This window comes from Carlito syrichta, unplaced genomic scaffold, assembly GCF_000164805.1.
Source record: "Carlito syrichta isolate Samal-C Ts95f unplaced genomic scaffold, Tarsius_syrichta-2.0.1 Scaffold316346, whole genome shotgun sequence".
NCBI lineage: Eukaryota > Metazoa > Chordata > Mammalia > Primates > Tarsiidae > Carlito > Carlito syrichta.
In genome coordinates this window covers 968,552-994,914 of record NW_007260442.1, presented here as the reverse complement: position 1 = coordinate 994,914, position 26,363 = coordinate 968,552, and the positions used below count along the sequence as shown (strand labels likewise).

General features: G+C 46.1%; 1 protein-coding gene across 1 annotated transcript in view; it reads left to right on the top strand.

Annotated features, from left to right (window-relative positions):
- The window catches only part of FRMPD1 (FERM and PDZ domain containing 1), a 53,273-nt gene extending 35,699 nt beyond the window's left edge, over positions 1-17,574 (top strand). The window contains exons 7-15 of the mRNA XM_008074142.1: positions 592-717; positions 1,819-1,938; positions 3,115-3,251; positions 4,878-5,004; positions 5,133-5,228; positions 7,519-7,701; positions 8,619-8,766; positions 10,724-11,530; positions 15,062-17,574. Coding sequence (XP_008072333.1) covers positions 592-717; positions 1,819-1,938; positions 3,115-3,251; positions 4,878-5,004; positions 5,133-5,228; positions 7,519-7,701; positions 8,619-8,766; positions 10,724-11,530; positions 15,062-17,439 — 4,122 coding nt within the window. The 3' untranslated portion in view covers positions 17,440-17,574. The remainder of the gene's footprint in view (positions 1-591; positions 718-1,818; positions 1,939-3,114; positions 3,252-4,877; positions 5,005-5,132; positions 5,229-7,518; positions 7,702-8,618; positions 8,767-10,723; positions 11,531-15,061) is intronic.
- Positions 17,575-26,363: the final 8,789 nt, after the last annotated feature.

Here is a 26,363-nt window from a genome sequence, read left to right as displayed (position 1 = left end):
TCTGAAGAGGTGATATTTGAGCTGAGGTTTAAAGGAAGAGAAAGACATTGACTTGTAGAGTAATGGGAAAAGTATACCAGGCAGAAGGAACAGCATGTACAAGTGCTCCGAGGCAGTAAAGATGTGATGACAGTGGGCCACTTGAGTGAAATGGGAGTGTAATGTGGCAACTCTAATGCCTCAGTACAGCATTGATTGCCATTCCAACCTTAGCCTCCCTGAGAAGAAGTCATCCTTATCCCCCATTTTGCAGAGGTAGAACCTGAGGTTCAGAAATTTTCCTTCGTTGCCTAGTGACTGGGAACTCCAGAGAGAGGATGAATCCAGAAACACGGAGGAGGGAGGCAAAAGCCCCAATGGATGACTTCAACCTTCCAAGACAAGCGGGGGGGGGGGTGTTCACATGAGTGGTGCTAAGGCCTGAGGAGAGGGGAGCCATGGGTACAGGGCCGTGAGGGGCCTGATGGGTGGGAGCTGGAGCCCTGCCTGAGTTGGCAGAGGGCCTTTCTCTCCCTACCTGCACCGAGGAGCAGCGAGGTCAGAGAAGCCTTCCCTGTTCCTTGAGTCACTCCTGTGCCTCTCTGCCTGCAGGACATCATCCTCACAGTGAAGGAGAAGTTGTCGATTCGAAGTATCGAGTACTTCGCGCTGGTCCTGGAAGAGCAGTACAGCATTTCGCGACTGCACCTGCTGCATGAAGAGGAACTCATCCAGCAGGTAGGGAGGATCTGCTGCCTGCTCCTGGGAGCACGGACTGGGCTGCCACACCTCAGCCAGATCTGGGGACAGGGCTCAGCACACCTGCGGTTTGATGCACTATCTCATGCTCCAGAGGACACAGAATTCACTCGCCCTGGGAATAAGATTCAGGCCTGGTTCTCATTTGCTCGTATGAGGTAGGCAGGACACAGATTTAAGGTCCCCATTTTGCAGATGTGGAGACAAATGCTTAGAGAAGTGAGGTGATTTTCTCAAGGTAATACAGCTCATAGAACCCCATCTTTTGCTTCCGGCTCTGATGATGTTCCCTTGCACCTGTTGCCTTTGAAATGTGAGAGAGCCATTTGTTACATGTCTAAGCCCTTTTTGTGGGACTTGCCCCCTGAGATGGTCCCTGATGGCAAGACAGGGCAAACACAGTCAATCTGTTTGTACCACTCGATCTTTCAGCCATTCAGTAACTTGTACCAACTTATTAAAGTCAAACACAGGTTAGCGTAACACATCCTTGTTGAGTGTGTACTGTTATAAAGATGAGCAGGATTTCAACAATCAAAAAAGGAGAGGGCGCTTTTCAAGCAGAGGAACAGTGTGAGTAAGACACGACCTCATAGATGCCCCTCTGAACATTCCCCATTGCAGGTGAGTTCTTATTCCCGTCACTCACCTGTGAGAAGGCTTGCTGCTTGAGGACTTTTTAATTACTTTTATTCCATTTGCATTGGGGAAAAAGTCAAATTGAATTCCTAAGATAGTTTAAGTGAAAAAAGTAAGGTGCAGAATGGAATGTCTACTACATGATTTATGGAAAAAAACAGACATAATCGAAGCACATATGTGCACACACTGTCTCTGGAAGGGGCACACGAGAAACTGGAAACAGGTTTCCTTTGCAGAGGGGAATGGGAGACAAGTTAGTGGGAAAACCTTTTACATTGTATACTCCTGGGAAATAAAGTCAATTAGGAGCAGAGGTCTATGGTTGCCTTGGGAAGCACTAAACTTGAAATCTCTGGGGATTGTCTTTCATTGTCTCTGTTTTTAAAAGTGGTTTTGTGGCAGTTAGAAGATTAATCCTATCTCCCTTACCCATCACAGGTGGTAGAAAGGGAAGAGTCACATGACTATCGCTGCCTCTTCAGGGTGTGTTTTGTTCCCAAGGACCCCCTGGACCTCCTGAAAGAAGACCCCGTGGCCTTTGAATATCTCTATCTGCAGGTGACTGGGTCTGTGCTTCCTAAAATAACAATGGCTGTTCTCAAAAATGGCACATTGGGTTATTCTGAACTTGAGCTCAAGGAAATTAAGCGACTCTGGGATAGGGATTGTCTTCATCTGAAGGAGAATGGGCCTGATTATCTCTCCAAATTCCCTTTTCCATCACTGCGTTGCTGTGTTAGAAGATTTGCAATATAATAATGAAATTTAGGCTTTGTCCTCACTGTAGATTATGCATTTTCTAATGCCATTTTAGGATCTTTAGAATTACAGTTTTTATTGTTAAAAGGGGCTTTTGTACTGCAAAGCCTCATTTAAGAGATGGTGAAACTGAGTGTTATAAAGGTCATGTGATTTGTCTGGGTCACCACTTAGTGGCAGAGCCAAAAACTGGTCCCCTGATTGCTAGCCTGGTGCTCCTTCTGCTTCACCTCCTTGGATGAGAGTCACGATGCCATTTTTATTCTGATGAAAATGAATCATTTGGGAGGCATCACCATTTTACAGATAACTCAGACTGGGTAGATGGATTTGCCCGAAGTTTTACAGAAGTGCTGGCAGAAAATAATAGCAATGACAATAATAGTAGCTGGGCATGGTGGCTCATGCCTATAATCCTAGCACTTTGGGAAGCAGAGGCAAGAGGATTCCTTGAACTCCAAGGGTTCAAGACCAGCCTGGGCGACTTGGCAAGACCTCATCTCTACAATAAATCCAAAAATTAGCCAGGCATGGTGGCGCACACCTATAGTTCCAGCCACTTGGAAGGCTGAGATGGATTGACTGAGCCCAGTAGGTTGAGGTTGTGAAGGCTATGAGTATGCCACTGCACTCTAGCCTGGGTAACAGAGTAAGACTCTGACTCAAAACAAACAAACAAACAAAAATAATAGCAACAATAACACAATCCATATATTTTTATAATAGTGTATGTCTTATGCCTGCTTTCATGTGCATTATCTAATTTAAACCTTAGAGAAACCACATAAGGTAGATTTGATTATCCTCATTTACCAATGGAAGACATCAGTGCTCAGAGTCTTAGTAATTCTACCAAGGTCACACAGTCAAGAACTGTCAGAACCAGCTCCTGATCCTGCTGTCTTTCACTAGAAAACTTGGGGGACACATTCTGTCAGTTCTTGCTTCCTAACTGCTGCATCTGACCTCTTCTAGAGCTGCAGCGACGTGCTCCAGGAACGCTTTGCTGTAGAAATGAAATGCAGTTCTGCACTCCGACTCGCGGCCCTGCACATCCAGGAGCGGATCTATGCATGTGCCCAGCCACAGAAGATCTCTTTGAAGTATATAGAGTGAGTGGCAGGGGGCTGCAGTTGCATTGCATTTATAATCTTGCTGGCCCCTGGCCAGGATGGCCAGACGCCAAGGAAAGCCGATATCCACTCACTTACCCAACTATGTCTGTCATCTTCCCATCTACTTTCCTCACCACGCTCTCCGACCTGGCCTGGCTCCCCCAGATGTCAGAATCTGGTTCCTCCCTCTGGAACAGAAGTCAACTCCAGATGGAATGACATAAGATCCCCTTGTAAATTCCCAGATCCTTGGAGGAAGTCTTGAGAAATCAGTTGGCAGCTTCAGTGTTAAGCTTTTCTAAGGGCAGGAATGCCTTGGAAATTAATCTTTCCCAGGTATATGAACCAGTTCCTGTTTCATTGTATCCTTTCTAGGGTAGTTTCAAGTCCTGGGATTCCAACACTTTGTGATTCTTTTCTTAGAATTGCTCTGAGCAGCGTCACCTAGGTTTGCTAAGCTCCTCCCCAAATCTCTGTCTTATCTGGGCATCAAAATCAGACTGGGAATCATATTTTAAAAACATAATTGGGAGGCTGAGGCGAGTGGATTGCCCAAGCCCACAGGTTCGAGACCCACCCAGGCAACTTGGCAAGACCTCGTCACTACAATAAGTCAAAAATTAGCTGGGCATGGTGGCATGCACCTGTAGTTCCAGCTACTTGAAAGGCTGAGGCGGAAGGATCACCTGACCCCAGCAGGTGGAGGCTGCAGTGGTCGGGAATGTACCACTGCACTCCAGTCTGGGTGACAGAGTGAGACTCCAACTCAAAAAAACCCAAAAGCACAGGCCAGGTATGGTGGTTCATGTCTATAATCCCAGCATTTTGGGAGGCTGAGGTGGGAGGATCACTTGACACCAGGAGTTTGAGACCAGACTGGGCAACAAAGCGAGACCCATCTCTACAAAAAATAGAAAAATTAGCCAGGTATGGTGGTGCGCACTGTAGTCCCAGGTGCTCAGGAGGCTGAGGCAAGAGGATTGCCTGAGCCCAGGAATTTGAAGCTGTAGTGGCCCGTGATCATGGCACTGTACTCCAGCCTAGGTGTCAGAGTGAGACCCTGATTCAAAAAAGAAAAAAAATACAACAGATCCTTGATCCTACCCCTGAGAAATGAGTCAAATATCTAGGGAATGGGCCTGAGAATCTGTATTTTTAATGAGTTTCTGGGGAATTTTGAGGTTGCTAGGCTGGCACCATTCTGAAGCTTGGCTTTGGGGATTCAGAGATGCTTTGTGATGCCCCATGAGAGTGTGTTGTACATGTGCTATAATTATTTGTCACACATGTTGTAGTGAAAAAGATTGAGAAGTTCTGCTCTGATTAATAGAATATTTCACCATACCAAGAATAGTGAGCTCCTGGAATGATCAATAGAGTTTAATTCCTGAATGGCTGTGATGATTTGTGTGGGGGACAGGGTGGAGAGGAGAGGAGAGAGAGAGAGAGAGAGAGAGAGAGAGGTATCAGTGAAAGAATATATATATTTCTTCCACTGGAGAAAAAGTCTCATGACTGCTGGGCTATGGGAATAGTAAGTACTGAATCAAATGTAATTATGCTCTCCATTTACAAGTTCATGGTAAATAAATGAGCCTCCTTGTTTCTGATGTCTCATGGCAGGAAGGATTGGGGAATAGAGAACTTTATATCTCCAACTTTACTTAGAAACATGAAAGGCAAAGACATCAAGAAAGCCATCAGCTTCCACATGAAGAGGAACCAGAATTTGCTGGAACCTCGACAGAAGGTAATGTAGGTGCCTCTGCCGACCTACCCAGCCATCTGTAGTGAAACTTTGGGGAAAACATTTTCAACATTGCCTGAATTTTAAGCAACTGAGTAACTCTGACTTCAACAATTTTTTCTTCATTTAAGCAACTTATTTCTGCTGCCCAGCTACGTTTAAATTATCTACAGATCCTTGGGGAGCTCAAGACATATGGTGGAAAAATCTTTAATGCTACTTTAATGGTATGTATTAGAGAACTGTGAAATCCTACTCTTTTTTTTTTTAACTTTTAATTTTTTTTTTTTATTTTAGAGGTGTGGGATACAATTCAGGGTTAGGTATGTACAAATGTTGATTATGCAAGTACCATTGTTGATGAGGTGTGCCCCGAAATCCTACTCCTCTTATAAGGAACATTGGAGGTCCTCTGAAAATCAGTGTATCTTTTAACCTAAAATTCCTGAGGACTCTGTCAGGTACTAGAATTTGCTCAGGAAACTAAATAGTACACCATTGGCAAATATGTATCATGCCCTTACTTGGTGCTAGACCTGGGTTATTTGCTAGGGGAGGCAGAGCTGAGTTAAATGTTATTTCCATCCTTGAAGGATGAAATAAGCTACCTAGCAAGGAAAAGCAAAGTCATGAGACTGGTTCAAGGCTATTGTTTGCAGGTTGAAGACACAGGGTAGCACTGCTAGCTCCAGGGTGAGAATAGGAAGGAGAAGGGATTCTGGGAAGGCAAGAAGGTTGGTTTTGGCCAGACCCAGTACAGAAGAAGAGCATTCTGGTTGAAGGGTACTGTAAGCAGTTCACTCTGGAGCTCTGGGTATTTTGAAGATGAAGAGGAAAACTTGGAAATCATGAAGGAAAGATAAGAATGTTAGACTGACTGCCAGGATGGATCCCTGATTGTTCAGAAGAAGGGAAGGATGGAGGAATGGGCCTGAGAGGGAGAAAGAGAAGCACAAAGCCCTTTACTCTTCCTCCTGCTCCCTTCTCGGAGCAGGCAGTGTCTGCAGGGTGTGCTTTAAGGGAACTTTCCCCCACCACTGTCAGCTCCAGAATTCTCTAGCACAAAGCCAATTTACCAATTAGAGTGGTTTTTAAAAAGATCAACAAAACTCCTTTCAGAAAATTTGGTGTGCTTCTTAGTCATGTACAGTGATGGGTCAGTCTACTTAGATTGCTGACCTAACAGTGTGGATGGAAAAAGAGAATCGATGTTTTGAGAGAAAGGGAAAGGGTTTGTTTTGCTAGTTAGCAGGGAGGGGGAAAACAGATGGAGCCTTTGTGTAAGTAGAAGACCCCAGAGGTGGAAAAGAGACTAGGTCACAGGAAGGAAGGTTCTGAAGGTACAAGAAAAACTTTCCAATTTTTCCAAGGGCTCAGTCTGCTATCTCCCAGCTGTTCATTCGTGGTCCCCAGTCTCCCTCTACCTGTCCTGTCCAAGGAAAGAACTGGTAGTAGCAGAACCAGCCAACCACATCGAATTGGTCTACGGTGCTTGCTGGTTGCAGGGGTTACAAATAGAGATAAATGCAGACTCTTAAGGAACTTAACATGGAATGTGAGGCTTGAGTACAAATAATTACAATAAGAAGTCAGAATTGCTCAATGCTATCAGAGAAGTACGAGGAAGGGGTGTGGGGACAACACAGAGAAAAGGGACCACTCTGGTTTGAGGAGGCTGAGATCAGGCAGTAGATTTTGATGTAACCTTTTGAAGAAGGGCCTGGATTTAAATAGGTAATGATGTGCAGCACTATTTACAACAGCAAAGACATGGAACCAACCTAGGTGCCCATCATTGGTGAATCAGATAAAGAAAATGTGGTACATATACACAATGGAATACTACGCAGTCAAAGAAAGAATGGAATAAAGTCCTTTACAGGACATGGATGCAGCTGGAGGCCATTCTCAGTGAATTATCACAGAGATAGAAAACCACATAACACATGTCCTCACTTATAAGCAGGAGCTAAACACTGGGTATACACAGACATAAAGATGGGAACAACAGACACTGGGGACTCCTAAAGCAGAGGGACAAGGATTGAAAAACTATCTGTTGGTTACCATGTTTACTACTTGGCTACAGGTTCAATAGAAGCACAAACCTTATCATCACACAGCATGCCATGTTAACAAAACTGCACATATACCCCCCGAATCTAAAATAAAATCTAGATAATAATAATAATAAATACATCCATACACAGGTAATGATGGTAAGGAAGGGATTCCAGGAGGTGGATGCAGCATGAAGATAGGCACATAGGTGCAAAAGTACGATTGTGTTTATGGCTGTGACTTTAGTGTCCTAATGGAGAGGGCCTTATGGGAGATAAATTTATACTTAATTTAGCTGTAGATGCAACCCAAGTTAGGCAATAGTCTAGGGGAATGGTGGTAAGGACCTAAAGTAGGACTCAGAAAGCTTACAGAGAGAGAGATTATTTCTTATATGTGCAGTGTATTTTCACAAGCTTGTGAATGACAACAAATTCTGCTTCCACTCTTCTGCAGCTACAGGACAGAGAATCCTACATTGCACTTCTCGTTGGAGCCAAGTATGGGATTAGCCAAATTATCAATAGCAAACTCAACATCATGTCCACATTGGCAGAGTTTGCAAACATCAGCCGCATAGAGCTGACGGAAGAGTCTGAGAAAGTGAGCCTGGTCAAAGTGTATCTTCAGGACGTCAAGGTAACAACAATAGGAAGAGATTCTGAATCCAGCTTTTGGAATTTGTCTCTTAAGTATTTTAGGGTAGTTTGTATACATTTTGAATAATAATAAAGTATAATGTCCAACATCTGCTTAAGAGAGCAGATTGTCTATCCTGCCCCATCAAAGGGAAAATAGTAAGCAGGGTGCATTTTTCTGGGAAAGTCCTAAAAAGTTTTTTTGTATAAACTGAGCTGGACTGTGGACCTTCCTTATAAAGTTTTTGTTGAGTTCAGAAACCTAGCTGGAGAACACCAGAGGATTTTATCACATGCATGGGACCAGACAGCTGCCCAAGAGTTTTGAGGGTGGAAACTGAAATAGGTCAATAGTTGGCTAGAGCATCTGGCTGTGAAAAGAAAAAAAAGTAAATAGCACAGGGAAGATCTCTCTGGGAGGTCCTATATTTATCCTGCCCTCCTTGCTTAATAAATGCTCAAGAATGGTGCTTCATTCTTCTTATCACCTTCTCCCTCATTCTCCACTTGTTCTTGCTCCTTTTTCTTTTCTAGGTCAAGAAAAGAGCCCCCAGTGCATGAATGAGTAGGGCAGGGTGGGGCAGTTGGGCTGAGGGCTGAGGTAGAGAATGGAGAAAGAGGAGACATTGTATAGTTGGATGGGAGGAACCCACTGTGTGTGTTAGAGCATGTGTGTGTGTGTGTGTGTGTGTGTGTGTGTGTGCACACGTGCACATGCCTGTGTGATTGTATCTGTTTGTGTGCTCATATATGCTCATTTAAAGCCTTATGGGTGAATGTGGGGTACTGGGAAGCCTGCCTGTGGATTGTGGCTGGATTTACTTAGAATCGCACGTTGGTCTTACATGGCCTTATTGTCAGTCTTCAGACTGTCCCTTAGCCCTTTATTAAACATGATAGTTCTCTTTACCTTCCAAGGTTCTGTCTTTGCTGCTGGAATCCAACAGTGCAAAAGACCTAGCCTGTCTGATTGCTGGATACTACAGGCTGTTGGTCGACCCTGTTACCTGCATTTTTCTCTGGCCTGGAAACAAACAACAAGTGCACCGGGTATCTGCTGAAGAAGGTGAGGTGCTGAGTCTTGTGGGTCAAGTAAGGACAGGCTCATTTCACTGGCCTTGTAGGTAAGGACAGCCTAAAGGGAGGTGGTGAATTTAATTGAGCCAAGACATCGACCAAAGTGGACAAGGCTATTTTTTTATTTATTTCCTAGTGAACAGTTGATCTTTCCTAAGTACTAAATGGAGAAGCTTTCATGGTACCTGAAATTCTCTTAAAGCCAAGGAATGCTGTTGAAGATCTCCAATTCCCTGTAGTATTTCCTAAAATCATCTCTAAGATCCACTGCCTTATGTCATTATTTCTCATCAAAAAGAAATGTCACCTATTTGTTTCAGGAAGTAAATGACCTGTCTTCTCTTCCATACCCATGCACCCGTTTGCATTTGTTTGAATTATCATAGAAGTTCTCAAGCTTACATGTTGAGAAAATTGGGGTACCTGGAGACAAAAGAGATGTGAAGTCGCATAGAAGCATAAAGAAATACAGGGCAGTGAGACAGTTTCCCAGGTCAACACCCAGTTTCTATCAGGGCTTCACTTCCGCACTATTGATGGAACATTTTCCCCAGGGTATGCTGATAAATATTTAACAACTGACTCTAAAAAGGAAACAAATATCCTGATTTGAAGCAGTTGCCTAGTTCCATGGTATAAACACTCTCACCCTGGCTAATTTCAAGCTACCAACACTGAATGTGGAGTGGGAAGAGGCGCTCAGTAATACACCATTGTATAGTGTTTCCTCTATAGGAATGAGATAGGCATGCATCATCTCAAGAGAGCAGATAATAACAAAATAAAGTGAAATAATTAGGAAATAGTGAGTTTTAGGTATTTGTTACCTTTATTTTTACACAATGTGTTTATGAACAAGGGATGACACCCCAGAGTCTGGTCAGGGAGGCACCACAGGGCAAGCGTGGTGCTATTATGGAGCCTGGTGGTAGGAAGGACCGCTGCTGCCTGTCCGGAAAGTGCTCTAGAGAAAGAGGTATGGGAACTAGATCTTGAAGAGTATTCTGGAGTGAACCAGGCAAACAAAGGAGGGAAGATTATTCAAGGCAGAGGGGGTGTGGAGACATAATACAAGAGCAAGATCATGATCTCTGGGAAGTTCTCTGGGTGGCTGCAGTGGTCAGAGCTATCCTGTAAAAAGGACAACAAGGTTGTACTGTGAGATGTCTTTAATTCTCGTGGGAGAGGTTAGACTCTTCACTCTAGGCAGGGGAAGCCATGAGAGGGTTTTAGCAGAGTGTGATGAGATCAGAGAGAAGTTTTAGAAAGATCACTCTGGAGGCTTATGGGAAAAAAGAGACTGGAGACCTGGCTCAGTGCTCTGCCACCCTCCTGCCATGACTCCATCCTGGGTGCCTGTATCTAGATGAATTTTCACTGTCCTAAAAGGCCTACAGTACAGGAAATTCCCAAGGCTGGGCTTCAGAATGATGCCAGCCAAGCAGTCTCAAGATCCCTGTAAAGTTACTAAAAATACAGATTCCAGGTCCACTCCCTAGAAATTTGACTCAGTACTCAGGGGTTGAGCCAAGGATCTGTTGTATTTTTAAAATATGATTCCTCATTTGATTTTGATGTCTAGACAGGACAGGGCCAAAATTTGGGGAGGGTCTTAGCCAAACCTGCTGCCCACACAGAGTGGAATCCAATGAAATACTCACCACATTTCCATGAACAGATGGGTCTCCTTGGAAGCAGGAATGGAGTTAGTTCTTTCTTCTTTAAGTGGTTCAGACATGTGTGAGACAGGTGGCCTGATGGTGTAGGGAGAACATGGAATTTGGGGTCCCTTGGATCCTGGGTCAGTCAATATAGTGTAGTTCTGGGCCACTCTTCTGGACCATAGTGTTCTCATCAGGCAAGGTTGGATGTGCCAGAAGGACACGCAGGCCCTTGCCAGTCCCAGAATGCTATTTTTGTAACCTTTGGTGTCTCCTGTGTTGCAGGTTACGAATCCAGGGCCTGCAGCGACTCAGAGGAGTCCTCCGAGGTGGACTGTGTACTAGAGCCTCTTTCTGATAGACACCCTGTGAAGCTGGGTCCCTGCAGATCACTCATAAAAGAAGAGCAGTCTCCTGGGAACAACTCTACACCTGAGGAGGCCAGGAGAGGCCCAAGCACATGTGGGGCCTGCAGCACGACAGACAGTGCCGAGTCTGAGGCATCCGACTCAGCCAACACGGAGAGTCGGGGCTGTAAGACCAGCGGCTCAAGCGAGTCCGTGGAGGCCCTGGAAGAGGATGACTTAGACGCCTGCTCCTCCAGCGTGTCTGCCTTCTTCCACTTTGGCTCATCAGGCCTCCCAGAGAGCCTCAGTTCTGACAGCCAAGAAGAGAGGAGCAGGATCGAGACCAGTGGCTTCCTCTGTCTCCTGGACCTGGCCCAGAGAGCCAACCCCCAGTGCCAGAAGACAGAGTTTTCCGAGAGTGGCGCTTCCGAGACACTCAGCTGGGGACCAGAACTGAGTGCCGTCAGGCTGGACCCAAAGCTATATGAGGGCAGCCGGGCTGACTACTACAGCCTGTGCTCCAGCGTCTCCCCGGCCAGCCACCTGAGTGACAGCTCCGAGAGTACAGCTTCCCGGCAGGGGGGAGCCCTGTCAGGCTGTGGTCAGCAGGGCTGGACTGAGGCACAGCCGGGCTCCACACTGGAAGCCCTGGCCCTGCACTCACCACTGGCCTTTGAGGATGGCAGCTCGGATGAGGAGTACTATGACGCAGCTGATAAGCTCACACCCCCAGACACCCTCTCAGGTGAGCCCTCCCCAGCAGGTCTGCAGTCTCATCAGGCAGCTCCTGAATACCCACCAGGCCCCAGGACCCAGCACCAAGCTTGAGAGGAAGACACATGAGTAAAACAGGGTCCTTGTCCACTTTGAGGAGGCAGACCTAGATTCCTTGGCCAAATTACAAACATCATGGCTTCAAGTCAGGGCTGCAAGAGAGGTTCAGAGTACTGTGGGCAAGCAAAGACTGGAGGGTTTTATTCAACAGTGGGAATCAGGGAAGGCTTTCCAGAACAAGTGGTAAATGGACTGGGCCTTGAAGGATGGACAGAACTAATGAAAAAAGAAAAGAGTTTGACAGGCGTGCCCAGCAGAGGGAAGTGGCTATGTCATTAATAACCCCGAAGCTTCATTCAATGCAGCCTTGAAGCAGGAAGAACCTGTCTGACAGGCCATCGGTGGCCCTGCAAGGTCTTTTGGGGTCCAAGGGCCCCTGACATCAGAAAGTAGGGGATCTTTTGGCTGTGCTTCTCTTGGGTTCCTCATACATTCCCCCACCACAGCATGGAGAGTCTTTCCACATGGAATGACTTCCCAAGTCAACCCGAGATCCTTGCAGGGCACATGTGCACACATACTGCATTCTGAAGGGAAAATGGCACATGGATATTGAGGGTGACCACCTAGGAACCAGAAGAGCTGTGGCCCTTTTATTTGTGTTCCAGCCTTTTCCCATTGCTTACTGATCCTTGACTTTCCTCCATTCCCTCCAGTGTTTTCCTGCTGCTCTGGGGAGAAAGGCCAGCTCCTGCGTGGGCCCTGTGAGGCCCTCTGTGATATGGCCTCTGCCCACCTCTCTCCCTCCTCCTGAGCTCTCTCTCTGCATTCCTGCCACACAGACCTCCTTGCCATTTTTTTATGGGGGGAGGGTTGGGGGTAGGGACAGGGCATGTTCTCTTCCTTCTCCCACCTCCAGCCTTTGCACTGGCTGCTCTTTCTGGCCAAAACATTGCTCACCCTGGTCCGCAGATGCTGATTCATCCATCTATCCAGTCCCAGCTGGAAGTCTGCTTCCTCGAGGAATGTTTCCCAGACATCCCAGACCAGAGCAGGTCTCCCCATCTCTGTCACACATGCTCTTGCAAGACCTGGGGCTTTTCCTGCCTGGCACCTAGCACTGCCTGCACTTATATATACTTGTATGATTTCATGTTTTTTTCTCTCCACCCCCAGCCTGAGAACTCCTTTGAGAGCTGGGACTATGTGTTTCTCACCATGTCCCTAGTATGTAGTGCCTTATCATTGTGTCCTCAGCACTCTAGGGACGTGGTGACCATAACACAATGTCAGCACAGTGCCTGGCAATTGTCGTTAAATGGATGAATGAACTCACCGCCATTTATCCTGAGTTCAAGAACCGACTGTGTCCCTAGGGAGAGGAGAAACCATGGTGAGACTGCATCCTGCTCCCCAAAGAACCCGTGCCCCCAGACTTGCCCTGCTGGGCAAACCATTGTGTTGGGGGCAGGATGGGAGTCTGACAGAGACCATCAGCCAGGGGCCCCTTTATGGAAGTCTAGTGAGGGACATAAGTTTCATACTGGACACTCTATTTTTTTACAAGGTTCCAGGGTGAGAAGAGAGCCCAGAACTGGGACTCCTGAGCCCTGGGTTTTGGTCTGTCTCCTGTCTTAAAGAGCCCTTAAACCTCATTGGCCTGTGGCTGTTGGTAGCCTAGGGTGGCAGCTCCCAAACAGGGCTGGGCATCAGAATCAGCCAAGGCACCTTGTTTAAAAACTGTAGATTCCTCTGTCCCAGCCTCAGAAGTTCTGATGTAGGAGGTCTGGGGAGCAGCCTAGGATTTTAAAAAATATTTTATTTTATTTTATTTTAGAGTTGTGGGGTACCTGTGAGTATTTACTACCTAAGTCAATTGCACGCAGGTGAGGTCTGGGCTTCTAGCAAGCCCTCTCTTCCCCTGGTAGTGGACCTGGTGCCCAGTGACTGTGTGCTCTTTATCCATCTTCCCTTCCTCCTTCCTTCAGCAGTGCCAGTGTCTGTTCCTACCTTTGTGCTCATGTGGATAGTGATCAGGGCCTGGCTATGAGTGAGAACATGTGGGATTCAGTTATTTGTTTCTGTGATAGTTCACTTAGAATGATGGTCTCCAGCTGAGTTCATGTTGCCACAAAGCACATGATTTTGTTCTTTATGGCTGCGTAATAGTCCATTGTGTATAGTCCAACCATGGGTTAGTTCCATGTTTTTGCTATTGTGAATAGTGCAGCCTAGGCTTTGATAAGATTTCCAGCAGTGTCCAGCCAGTTGGAAATGACTGGTCTGTGTACATGGGATCTCTGGTTCTCAAGTGCTCTCATCCTAATTCCTTCTGTCTGATTCCCATGACTTCTTCACAATGGTGCTTCTTTTCTCAGAAAGCCCCTCCCAGCATGCACAAAAAACTTCACCCCTGTGACTGAGAGTTGTGGCCCATTTTTGTCTAAAGAAAGCTCCCTCAGGATGCTCAGATGCAGTGACAATGATAACAATAACAACAGCAACTCCCTTTTAGCCAAATACCTGTCAGGCACAGGCCTGTGCTAGGCACTTTAGAAAAATGCACTAATTCATTTAACTTGTGTGGGAGCACTGCCTGAAATCAGTGGTAGTAATGGATTTGGGTTAATGCAAGCACAAAGAAAAGTGTTAGGACATAAGACAACATATAGAATTGCTGGCAAGCCTGAAGAACTGGGTTTAGAAACAGACAGCAACCAGGCCAGGAGTCTGAGTAGCCAGGTTCCTTATCTATAGTCTCAGGATATTGTGGCTGGAAGAATGGGCTCTATTATTATTTTTATTTTACTTTATTTTATTTTTTGAGTTGGGGTCTTACTTTGTCGCCCAGGCTGGAGTTCAGTGGCACAGCCGTGGCTACCACAGCCTCAACCTGCTGGGCTCAGGTGATCCTCCCACCTCAGCCTCCTGAGTAGCTGGGAATACAGGTATATGCCACTATACCTAGCTAACTTTTTTAGTTTTTGTAGAGACAAGGTCTCGTGATGTTGCCTAGGTTGGTCTCGAACACCTGGTTTCAAGTGATTCTCCTGGCTCAGCCTCCCAAAGTGCTGGGATTACAGGTGTGAGCCCCTGCACCCAGCCCATTATTCTTTTAAATCAATACGTTAGAGTTTGAAATTCTGGGGACTTTGTAACTGACTGGCTGGGTCATAAATCTGATCATTTGGCTGTGGACAGGACACCTTCATTTATAGTTCCGGCAGACTGTAACCATTGGAGAGACATTATTCCCTAAATGGAAGTTGTAGTATTGTGACCAAAAGACAAAGAAATGGATCTTGGGCAACCAAAAATATGTGTCACCATTATTAACCCCATCTTTCAGATGAGGAAATTGAGGAGAGCAAAATATAACTTGCCCAAGATTACACAGCCCAGCCATGATTTGAACCCAGGCGAGCCTAAGGTCTGTACCTAAGCTCTATAAACCACTTTGTTTTTCTGCTTTTTTATGTGCTTCTCCTTTCTTGACTTTCAGGGCCCAGAGCTGTTTCTGCTGCAGAAACCAGTGCCACAAGCTTACGGAGTAAGGTTAGCTCCTGCAGCCCTGAGAACAGCCTGCATCCTGGGCCCGATGGAAGAGAGCCGAGCCGAAGGGGAGTGGTGAAGAAGTATGCCAAGACCCTGAGGAAGAGAAGGTCTTTCCTGCAGACCGACTACACCTCTCAGGTCTCGTTTCCCCTGGTGCCATCAGCCTCCCTGGAGAGCATAGATGACGTGTGCTACTATGACAGAGAGATATACCTGGCCCTTGGGGCGCCCTCCCCAACTGTGTCCTCTTTGCAGGACATGCAGGGTGAGCCTGGCCTCCTGGAGACCAAGGCCCTGGGGCTGCTGGCTCCCTTGAGGGAAGCCAAGGGCACAAACCCGGCCTCTAGGGTCATGGAGATGGAGCCTGAGACCATGGAGACCAAGTCTGTTATTGACTCACGAGTGTCTTCTATTTCTGCCATTCGCCTCCGGATTGACCCCAGCAATAAAGAGAACTCTGGGGTCATCCCTTTGATTGCTATGGATGCCACTTCCTCGGCAAGCACTCCTCACTGCTCCAATGTGGGTTCATCTGGCCCAGATACTGCTCAGGCCAGGCCTCCTCAGATTTTTTCTCCACCTCAGGATGGTGTTGCCCCCAGAGAACTTGCCATAGAATGTGGAGACAGCTTCTTCTCCCTCTCCAGTAGTGACCTTCATCCAGACAGAGTCTGCCTGGCCATCAGCCCACGGCTACATAATGCCTCTCAAGGAGACACACTAGAGCTAGGAGGAGTCGAACTGGAAATGGGATTTGGATCGTTTTGTGCGAATCAAATACAAGAAACTACCCCCAAATGCACAGAGCCTTTGTTGTCTCCTGGAGATGAGCCTAGAAGTGAGGAATGTGGAATAAATTCAGGAGAGAAGCTGGCTTCTGTCCCAGTAAAGGAAGAGCAACAAGGACAAGTATCTTTGGAAAGTGACAGAGAAGTTACACACAAAAATGGCGCCACCTTATTTCAGGAGGAATCTAGGAGGGACTCAGATGAACCCAAGGGTGACGTGTCAAATGCTGTTTCACAGGCTTTTGATGGTAGTACTCCAGCTGGTAAAATAACAACCTCCCTGTCCCTGGATGCTTCTTTAACAGGGACTGAGAAGATCCCACCACATCCCCCCAAAGACTCTCAAGGACAGAGCAGAGAAACCCCAGACCAAGCCAGCCAGCCCGGAGAACAAAAACTATTGGAAGAGTTGGATTTATACCCTAATGTCTTACTTGGGAATCAGACCATTTCATCAGCCTTCCCTCCAGAGGGGGTCAAGTCAGAGCCACTTAACCATGCGATAGGAGAAGATCTAGCCCCTCAGGACACCCCTCAGGGGGTCTGTTTTAATCCAGAGCCTTCTCTGCCAAAACCACTACCATGTCCACAAGAGGAGTCTCACTTGGAAGCTTCAAACCATTGCTCACTGTCAGAAAGCAAAGAGGACAGGTCTGGCCTCTGCCTTCCCACTGAGAAGTCTTTCCTGTGCTTTGCCCCAGAAAGCCATCCTAAAGTTTCTACCAGTCTCAGGATGGCCACGTCTTTGGGTTTTGCAGGTGTGAATGAGACCGGGACCCCCTGGATTGGGATGGAGCAGTGCAGCTGTCAGTTCTCCTATGCCACATGCTTCCGAGCCCCCCAACTGGAAACAGAGGAAGAAGACAGGGGCTTGGAAGCACGCCCCACAGTCCCCCTCACCTCACCGCCTTCTGCAGGAAGCCTGGTGGTTCTGCCCTGGAGGCCTGCCCGAGCCCACAGTTGCAGCGCTGCACCCCTGTCAAGGAAAAATCACATCTGGCCAGAGTACTGCTCCAGGGTGCTGAGACAACTGAAAGCCACCCCTACCAACACCCCCGAGGGTTTCATTCAACTTATGGAGAGCTTGCTGGAACTACAAGACATTTTAGAAGCTTCCTGGGGGGTTGGAAACAAACATCCCCCAGAGAAGTGCACGTGGCACTTTTCTGAAAGCCGGAGCCGGCTCTGCATGGGCTCCCAAAAGCTCCTATCAAGCTGTCAGCATGTGATCAGAATGGATCAGTCCCCTGAAGAGATGCAGGGGGCTGTGCGGGATACCTTCCAGCACCTGGTCCAGCTGGCAGGCCTGTGCTTCCAGTTCACGGATTGCACCCGCTGCTCTGCCCGGCACAGGGAAGCAGCTGGGAACCTGAGGGACGTTGTGTACACCTACCACCAGTTTGTAGAGGCTGCTAAATTGACCTGCGAGAGAGGCTATCATGACCTGAGTGTGAAACTCTTGGCCCGTCAGTGCACGGCCCTTACAGCTGCCGTATTCTGTTTGACCCAGAAATTCCGAGCATCCATGGCCCTGTGAGCAGGTCAACTACCCAGGGGTCCCCTGTCCTGCCCTGCCTTGGACACTTCCCTGAGAAACCCCTTCCAATCCCCTGCCCACCCCTTTCAAATGTTTACTATATAGAGTATTCAAATAAATTGCTGCTTAATCTTGGCCTGAGAAATAGAGTGATGATCATTTTGGTTCAAAAGCATTCACCTATATTCATTCAACAAACATTCACTGGATACTTCTTTGTGCCAGGTCTTGTACTAGGAGCTTGAGATTTACAGATGAGTAAGATAAGTCCCTGCCCCTGATCAGGATGCTTACAGACTCCCTGGGGTGGTGGGGTACAGATAAGTAGATTACCATCAGGAAGGTGTATATCATACCCAGGGGATAAAAGCAAAAGAAAGTTACGGACTTTGTCCCAAGAAGACGGGGATGAAGGGGAAAATGGGAGTAATTGAAAAACAGTCTTGACTTTCCACATCACAGTGCTTTGGCAATAACCGTTATAAATAGGAGTGAATACATGTGATATTTGATCGTCTCCCTTCACAAGTTATAGTGTGTGGCACTTGCACCGGGAGGCCTGTATCTTTGGCTGCCTTGCTGAAGCAAGCATAGTTTGCCATCAGGTGGCAGTAAATCGTTTAGTCGCAAGCCCACCTACATGCAGGTGTGCTCTGCGCTTTATCTGAAATTAATTGTCTTTTTATATACTTAAAATAGAAACAGACACTGGAGGCTTGAATTAGATTTTCCTTTTAAAGAATAATACTAGAGCAATGGAAATATGTTGGGTAGCTTTCTCATCCCAGTTAATCTTGGTGGATCTTGGACAAGCTACTTAACCTTTCAGTGCTTTGATTTTCTCTTCTGCAAATTGGGAAACGAATAGTGCTCACTTTATGGAATGGAAATCTAATAAATACTCAATAAATGTTAGTAGTAACCCTCAGCTTCTATGGATGCCTTTCCTAGTCTGAAATCCTCCCCTGCATTTTGTTTTCAGACCCCAGGGAAACAGATTTCAAGACTCCCATGGGATGCCTCTTCCCCTGGCTTCTCTGTCCAGGCCAAAAGTGATTTAGTTACTCACGTAGGGCTATTGGAGGTTATTAAAGGGGGCCCTCTATCCCTCTGGTGCTCCTGACCAGTTGTGAGCCCAGTGTTGCCTGCGACTCTTCTCTTTCAGGCCTCCCTGATTCCTTTGCCCAGCAAAGGCAGGAGCAGAGAGAGTTTGTCAAGTCACATACCTAAGCATTCTCCAATCAGAAGGAACACAATATTGGGGAGAAGAGAGGAAAAGATACCTCTCCCACCCCTGTTCCCAGTTACCTGTTAACTAGTAACCAGGACTTGTGCAGGAAAAGATATATTTTCTTAGAGGCCTGTTTAATATTACAAAGTAATTTGAATGAAATTTAAATAAGGCTCTTGAATAGGTTTTTTGGGGGGGAGGTCAAGGTCTCACTCTTGTCACCAGACTGGAGTGCAGTGGCATAATCACAGCTCACTGCAGCCTCGACCTCCTGGGTTCAGGTGATCCTCCCATCTCAGCCTCCTGAGTAGTTGGAACTATAGGCATGTGCCACCATGCCTGGCTAATTTTTTTGATTTTGTAGAGACAAGTTCTTGCTATATTGCCCAGGCTGGTCTCGAACTCTTGGTCTCAAGCAATCCTTTCACCTCGGCCTCTCAAAATGCTAGTATTACAGGCATGAGCCACTGCACCCAGCTAGATTCTTTAAAATTATTTTAATAGCTTTAGGGGCACAAGTGGTTTTTGATTACATAGATGAATTGCGTAGTGATGAAGTCTGGGCTTTCAGTGCACCTGTCAACTGAACAGTGTACATTGTACCCAATAGGCAGTTTTTCATCCCTCAACCTCCTCCTACCCTCCCCTCCTTCTGAGTCTCCAATGTCCATTATACCACTGTGTATGCCCCTACCGACCCGTAGCTTAGCTCCCACTTATAAGTGAGAACATTTTGTTCTTTTTTATGGCTGAGTGTAGTATTCTGTGGTATGTAGAAACCACATTTTCTTTATTCAGTCATTGGTTGATGGGCCCTTAGATTGATTCCACATCTTTGCAATTGTGAATTGTGCTGTGATAAATACACAAGTGCAGGTGTCTTTTTTTAATATAACGACTTATTTTCTTTTGGGTAGATACCCAGTGATGGGATTGCTAGACCAGATCATAGATCTACTTTTAGTTCTTTGAGAAACCTCCAGACTGTTTTCCATACAGTGTACTAATTTACATTCCCATCAACAGTGTATAAGTGTTGAACACAAGTTTGAAGTGATTTCATGGCAATGAAAAATAGGAACAATAGGGCACAAAAATAATAAAATTATATCATGTTAAACAGGACTTGTAACTTTTGCCAGCAGAAAGCTATGAACAGCTAAATAACTCACTTATGTGAACACTATATATTCACAAGTTTAGGGAAGGAGCTCGGGACTTCATTCAGTCAGGACTTGAATCTGTCTGTGGTGCGTGTTATCATAGGTACTTTCCTGGCCTCAGTTTCCCCGTCTGACAAAAGCAAATAATACTAGTCTTCAATTAATGAGGGCCAACAATATACAAGATGTCTTATTTAGACACCTTGAATGCATTTATTAACACAACTAACACCTTGGGGATTGTTATATTTATTCAGCATTATTGTGAGAAATAAGTAATCATGGAAGGCAGGAAGTAGACTGAGGCCTCTAGTTCAGGTATTCAATAAATGTTTGTTTCCTTTCTTCTTTGTTTCCCCTCCCTGCAAATTTGTAAATTACTTGGGTTGCTACTGTAAGGAGCTGGTATTTTTCTCTGTAGTTTCCATGAGGAAGACTAAGTCCCAGAAGTGCCAGAGAAAACTTCATTGCTTGTTTAGAAGCTAAGAAGCAGGGGAAGTTGCACTGCTAACACATTCTTTGAGTTACACAGCCTCCAACACAAGATAGCAGGATGGGGTTGCCTTCCCCAAAATGCAAGAGTCAATTGTTTATTGAATAAGAAACCATTGGATATTTACACGCCTCCTTCCTTTTCCCACCTACCATCACAATGGCTGATTCATTTCATTCAACAAACATGTATGGTACACCCATGCCAGGTAATGCCTGAAGCAGGACTATGAATGTAAATAATTGGGTGAGAATCACACTTTTTTTCTTTTTTTGAGTTGGAGTCTCTGTCACCCAGGCTGGAGGGCAGTGGCATGCTCCCAGCCACCACAGACTCAACCTGCTTCCACCTCAGCCTTCCAAGTAACTGGAACTACAGGCCTGTGCCACCATGCCTGGCTAATTTTTTTATTTATTGTAGAGATGAGGTCTCACCAAGTTATCCAGGACTGGTCTCGAACCCGTTGGCTCAGGCAATCCTCTCACCTTGGCCTCCCAAAATGCTGGGATTATAGTGAGCCACCACATCCAGTCTGAGAATCCCATTTTCAAAAGCTCCTGGTGGAGATTAGATGACATGTAGAGGTAGAGACCTATGACATAAGCACGGTGTGCTCAGGGCCTCCAGACAGAAAGATGGGGTGCTGTGAGAGCTCTAAAGTGAGTGAGGTCATTTTTGAATGAAGGGCAGAGTGATAATTAGGGAAAGCTTCCTGTAGGAGGTAACATTAAATAGAACTAGTATGTGAAGATATATTTATTGAGTATCTACTGTGTGCCAGGCCCTCGATTTGGTAGATAGTATTTGAATGTCTCAAGAAAGAAAAAGCTTTCAATTAGTCTGTCAACAAATATTTACTATGCAATGGCATTGGGAATACAGTTGTGAACATGGCAGACCTGTCTCTGCAAGGAACTTAATAGGAAAAGACACAGAAAAAACTATATTACTGACTGAGAAGTGATATAAAGAAAACAAAGAAGATGTCAAGACAGGGCTGGGATGAGCTGATCTTACCTAGGATGGTCAGGAAAGGTCTTTCTGAAGACAGAACGTTTAAGCTGAGGCCTAAAGGAGCCAGTCATGGAAAAAGCAAGGAGTGAGAGACTAGTGTCTGCAAAGGCACTTGATGTATTGGGCTGATGCATAAGTTTGTAGCGTTTTTGGAATGGCAACAGTGGTGTTGGAAGTTTGCTGTTTGTCATTTGTCATGACTATGTTGTGCTTGTGAATACACTTTGTGTTTTGCAAATTTGAAGAAAGTTGGTACTATTTGTGGGCTAAAGAAGATAGAGCGTCAAGTGGAAAAAATACTGAATACTTCCAACATATTTTTCTGTTTGAGTTTAACAGAGAAGTAAAGGCAGCAGAAGTGGCTGGAAACATTTGTGCCATGTACAAGGAGAATGCCATCAGGGAAAACACAGCAACAAAGTGGTTTTGTCCTTTCAAAGAGGGCCACTTTGATCTAGGTGACTCTCAACGTTCAGGAAGACCACTGGGTTTGGATGAAGACGTTTATCCTTGATGATCCATCAGTCAATCCAATTGGCAAATGTAATGAACTATGACCACGCGATATTCACATTCTAATGGGCAGGCCAGAACCGCTATGAACTTATGCATTATCCCAATATTTAAGCATGTTAAGAAGACCAGTGCAATCAGAACACAGCAAGTCGGAGGAAGAGTGACAAGAGATGAAGTTGGAGGGGCAGGCAGGAACCAGGCTGCCCAAGGCCTTGAGAAGGGGGTTACATTTTACATCACTGGGCAAACATGGGGTAAGGATGGGGGGAGGCAACAAGATTACCTAGAAGGCCTTCCTCTTCCGTGTGAAAGTGGTCATGTGCTTATTCAGAGTCAAAGAAACACAAGAGCGGGTGGCAGGGAGGGGGGAGGTTGTTTAGTATGGCTAACTGTGAGGTGTAGGAACTGGTTGGTATGGGGTAAGCTAAAATCTCAAAGGGTCATGGAAGATCATTTGAGTCACTCTGCAAGCCCCACTGAGGCATTTCAGCGGACAGGAGGAAGCCAGGGCCAGCTCCTGAGTAGAGCAGAGAAGTTAAAGCTGGGTTTTAGAAAAAGCCTTAATGGAGGAAACATGAATGTTCAGTGTTTGTATTTAAAGATTTCCCTGGTAGCAGATAAAGAATGGATTGAAGCGTGGAGTGGGGACAGTGGTAGGTACTGGAGGAGCTGAGGGAAAAAGTCCAGAGAAGGAGACCGTGGAGCCAAGGCAGGATCCAACCAGACTGTGATTTCTTGAGAGGAAGATATTTCGGGCTCACTCATGGTAAGGCTTCTCTGGAAGGGTGAGACCCCTAAGACTACAGGAGTGAAGAGTAGCTGAACATCACTTAGGCAAGTCATTTCACATTCCTAAGCCTCTGTTCCCCGCAGAAGTGTGAGGGGAGGTGGAGAGGCCAGGATCATGCTTACCAAAGTCCTGGCACTTCTGTTGTGAGCCTGAGCAGTCAGGTAGCAAAGGAGGATTTCGTGTGCTCAGGAAAGGGCTGTTGACTTAGGGGTTATGCTGGCTATGGGAAAGCCCAAGGGAACCAAGGGCCCCAGGCTCCGAGGTGATGGGTAGTTCAAGTCTTGGTTTTACCTGTTTGCAATGTACATCCCTTGACAGCCACCAAAGCGACTGGTCACCTGCAGGAGCCCTGTGAAGCCGTAAAGGTGCTAGGATTGTAATTGCCATCTAACAGACGGGGAAACTGAGTCTCATAGAAACTCCTTAGCATCTGGGAGAGTAGCAGAAGCTGCAACCCTTGCTCTGGCCCTGCGCAGCGAGCTACCTGCAGGTTGAAAACTACAATTCCCAGGATGCCATTCGAGCGGGGGTAGGAACCGGAAGTGGGGTCGGGGGCGGAACCAGAAGCGTGCCGCCGCCGCCGCGCTAGGTGACGGGATCAGGTAAGCTTGGGGCTCGTCCTGGGGGACGGTGTAGGGACTTTGGGGTACCTCCAGGGTTAGGCGGAAAAGCAGCATTTAACGGTCCTGTGGCCCGTGGTACCGACCTTGGTGCGTTCCTCTCCTGCCTCCCCTCGCGCTCGTAGCCAGTGGCCCGGCGGGACCTGCAAACGGGGTTCTCTCGGGCCTGGGGTCCAGGTGTTTAAGTGCTGCACGTTCCAGAAGAGCGGAGCCAGCTTTGGCTGACTCCACCGTAGCATGAAGAAATGAGAGAAGTGTGCAGACACGGGCTGGCCCCTCATTGGGCGTCAGCGAGTGTAATCAGCAGGTGGAACTTGGGCTAGGAAAGGTCTGAGGGCTGGAAAAGGTTAACCGGTTGGGGGTGGAGTGTGGAGGATTTATTAATTCAGCAAGTGTGTTTTTGTTTTTGTTTTTAGTAGGAGTCTCACTCTGTCACCCAGGCTGGAGTGCAGTGGCACGCTCACCGGCCACCACAGCCTTGACCTGCTGGGCTCAGGTGATCCCTCTGCCTCAGCCTTCCAAGTAGCTGGAACCACGGGTGCTCACCACCACGCCTTCCTAATATTTTGATTTGTTGCAGAGATGAGGTCTCGAACCCCTGGGCTCAGGCAGTCCTCTAGCCTCTGCTTCCCAACGTACTGAGATTGCAGGCATGAGCTATCACGCCCAGCTAATTCAGCAAATAGTTATTGAGCACCTATAAACAACCAGAACACTTGTTTACATTGTTGAGATGGGAGAATTGTCCGAGGGAAACGCACTAGGGTTAGAAAGAAACAGCAACGTCAAAGATCCTGAGGTGGGACTATCCTTGGTATGTTTGAGGAACAAGTAGAGCCGAGAATGCAGAGGGAGGTTAGATGGAGGGGTAGACCTTAATGATCTGTATAGGCCATTGCATGGATTTGGGCTGTTTACTGTGAGTGAAGTGGAGAATACTGAAGGATACTAGGTAAAAGAATGCTATGGTTATCCAACAGTGAGGCTCAGTACTGAGGGTGTACAGGTGAATTCTTCATTGGGTAGGGAAACATAGGTAGACCAGCTATCACGAAATGCTGAGCCAGATAACGGGAGCCCCATGAAAGCAGAGTAAATGTCATCCCCACATCCCCAGCAAGTATTTCATCAAGTGTTAGTAACTTTGTTGAATGATTAAGTAATTTAATAGCACCACTCTTTGGCACCAGATTTGCAAAGGAGTCTGAGAAAAGATTTTTTTTTTCTGAGTCAGAGTCTCCTCACTCACCCAAGCTGCAGTGCAGTGGCAGAATAACCGCAGCCTCAAACTCCTAGACTCAAGTGCCGAGTGATGGGACTACAGGTGAACACCACTACACCTGGCTAATTTTTTATTTTTTGTAGAGACATAGTCTCACTATGTTTCACAGGCTGTCTCAAAATCCAGGCAGTCCTCATGCCTAGGCCTCCCAAAGTGCTAGGATTACCGATGTGAGCCACCGCACCCAGTCTAAAAAGATTTTTGAATGAAGAAATGAAATGATAAATCTGGTCATAGATAATGCTCCACACAGATTCAGATCTGTTCTTCTGTGACCCTCAATTTCACCCTTGCTTTCTGAGCATCCCTGGTGGCAAGCACCTATTCAGCATTTACTGAGCTTTTGTGCCAGTCTCCAAAGATACAAAGAATTAAAAAAGAGGTGGTCCTTGCCTTCGGGGGTGTATGTGCTCTTATGGAGTTGTCTTAAGATAACTGGTCTGAGAAACATCCTCAGGGACTATAGGAATTAGGGGAAGCATGGGGTGGAAGGAAGAGAAAGAATGGGAGTGTTAGTGGTAATCAGTTCGACAAACATTGCCGTTTGCAAGGTTCCAAACTCTGAACTGTTCAGTGTTTAGGCGAATGTAGGTATAATCCCTTCTACAGAGGAATTCAGTTTGGTGGGAGAGAAAAATATCTGTATAGACTTAACGATACTTTAAGTAAACAACAATAGAAAACTCTGCACCCCCTTCAGCTACTTCTACCCTAGATCTGTCTTCTCCTTCTCAGCCAGATTTTCTCCAGAGACCTCTACTTCCATTGTCTCCCAGTCATTTCCCAATAGGGCCTGGCACATAGGAGTTGCTCAGTGGAATATTTATTAACTAAATGAATGGTCAAACACAGATAAGAATACAAAATGCTGTGAAGTTCAGAAGAAGAAGAGATGTGGCATGACTGTTAAACTAGCATTCACTTAACAAATTGGTGTTCACTTCTTACCCTAATAAAATGAAGTTGTCGTTATAGACTAGTTTATCTTAAAGTTTTCATTTGTTCTTTTTTGAATGATTAAATGCAGAAAAATGCCAATGACTGATGGTTGGCATAACAAAATTAGTTGGGTCATCTAAAGGAATTGTCATAACAGATCTGGATATTCTATGTATGTTAAATATGTATATAATCAACTTCACTTTCAACTCATAAACAGTGCAGTGCTTCTGAAATGTTTAAGAATACCTTGGTATTTTCTTCATTTCTCTGGAAATAAGTACACTATTAAATTTTAAATATGCCATTAATTATTTGTGATACAGTCAATATATAAATAAGCACATTTAAAAATTTATACTGGGTATTAAAGAATTTCTACACTTAAGTAAACTTCAGCCCAGGCAGGCAAATTTCAAATCTATAATTTTGAAAATCTAGATGGTAATTTACTTGACCATCATCAGGAATATATCTGGTGATCACATATTCACATGATGTGTGATGAATAACCAAAAGTGCTGAGAAGTCTTCTTTTAAAATTTTTTAAAAATGTGGTGGGGGGGTGGGGCTTACCATGTTGCCTAGGCTGGTCTTGAACTCCTGAGCTCAAGGGATCCTCCTGACTCAGCCTCCAGAGTAGCTGGGATTATAGGCACGTGCTACTGCACCTGGCCAGCTTACCTTTTTAGAAAAAGTGTAAGCCGGGCTCGGTGGCTCAGCCTGTAATCCCGCGCCTTTGGGAGGCTGAGATGAGTGGATTGCCTGAGCCCGCGGGTTTGAGACCTGCCTGGGCAGCGAGACCTCATCTCTACAATAAATCAAAAAATCATCCGGGCGTGGTAGCGCATGCCTGTAATTCTGGCTACTGGAAGA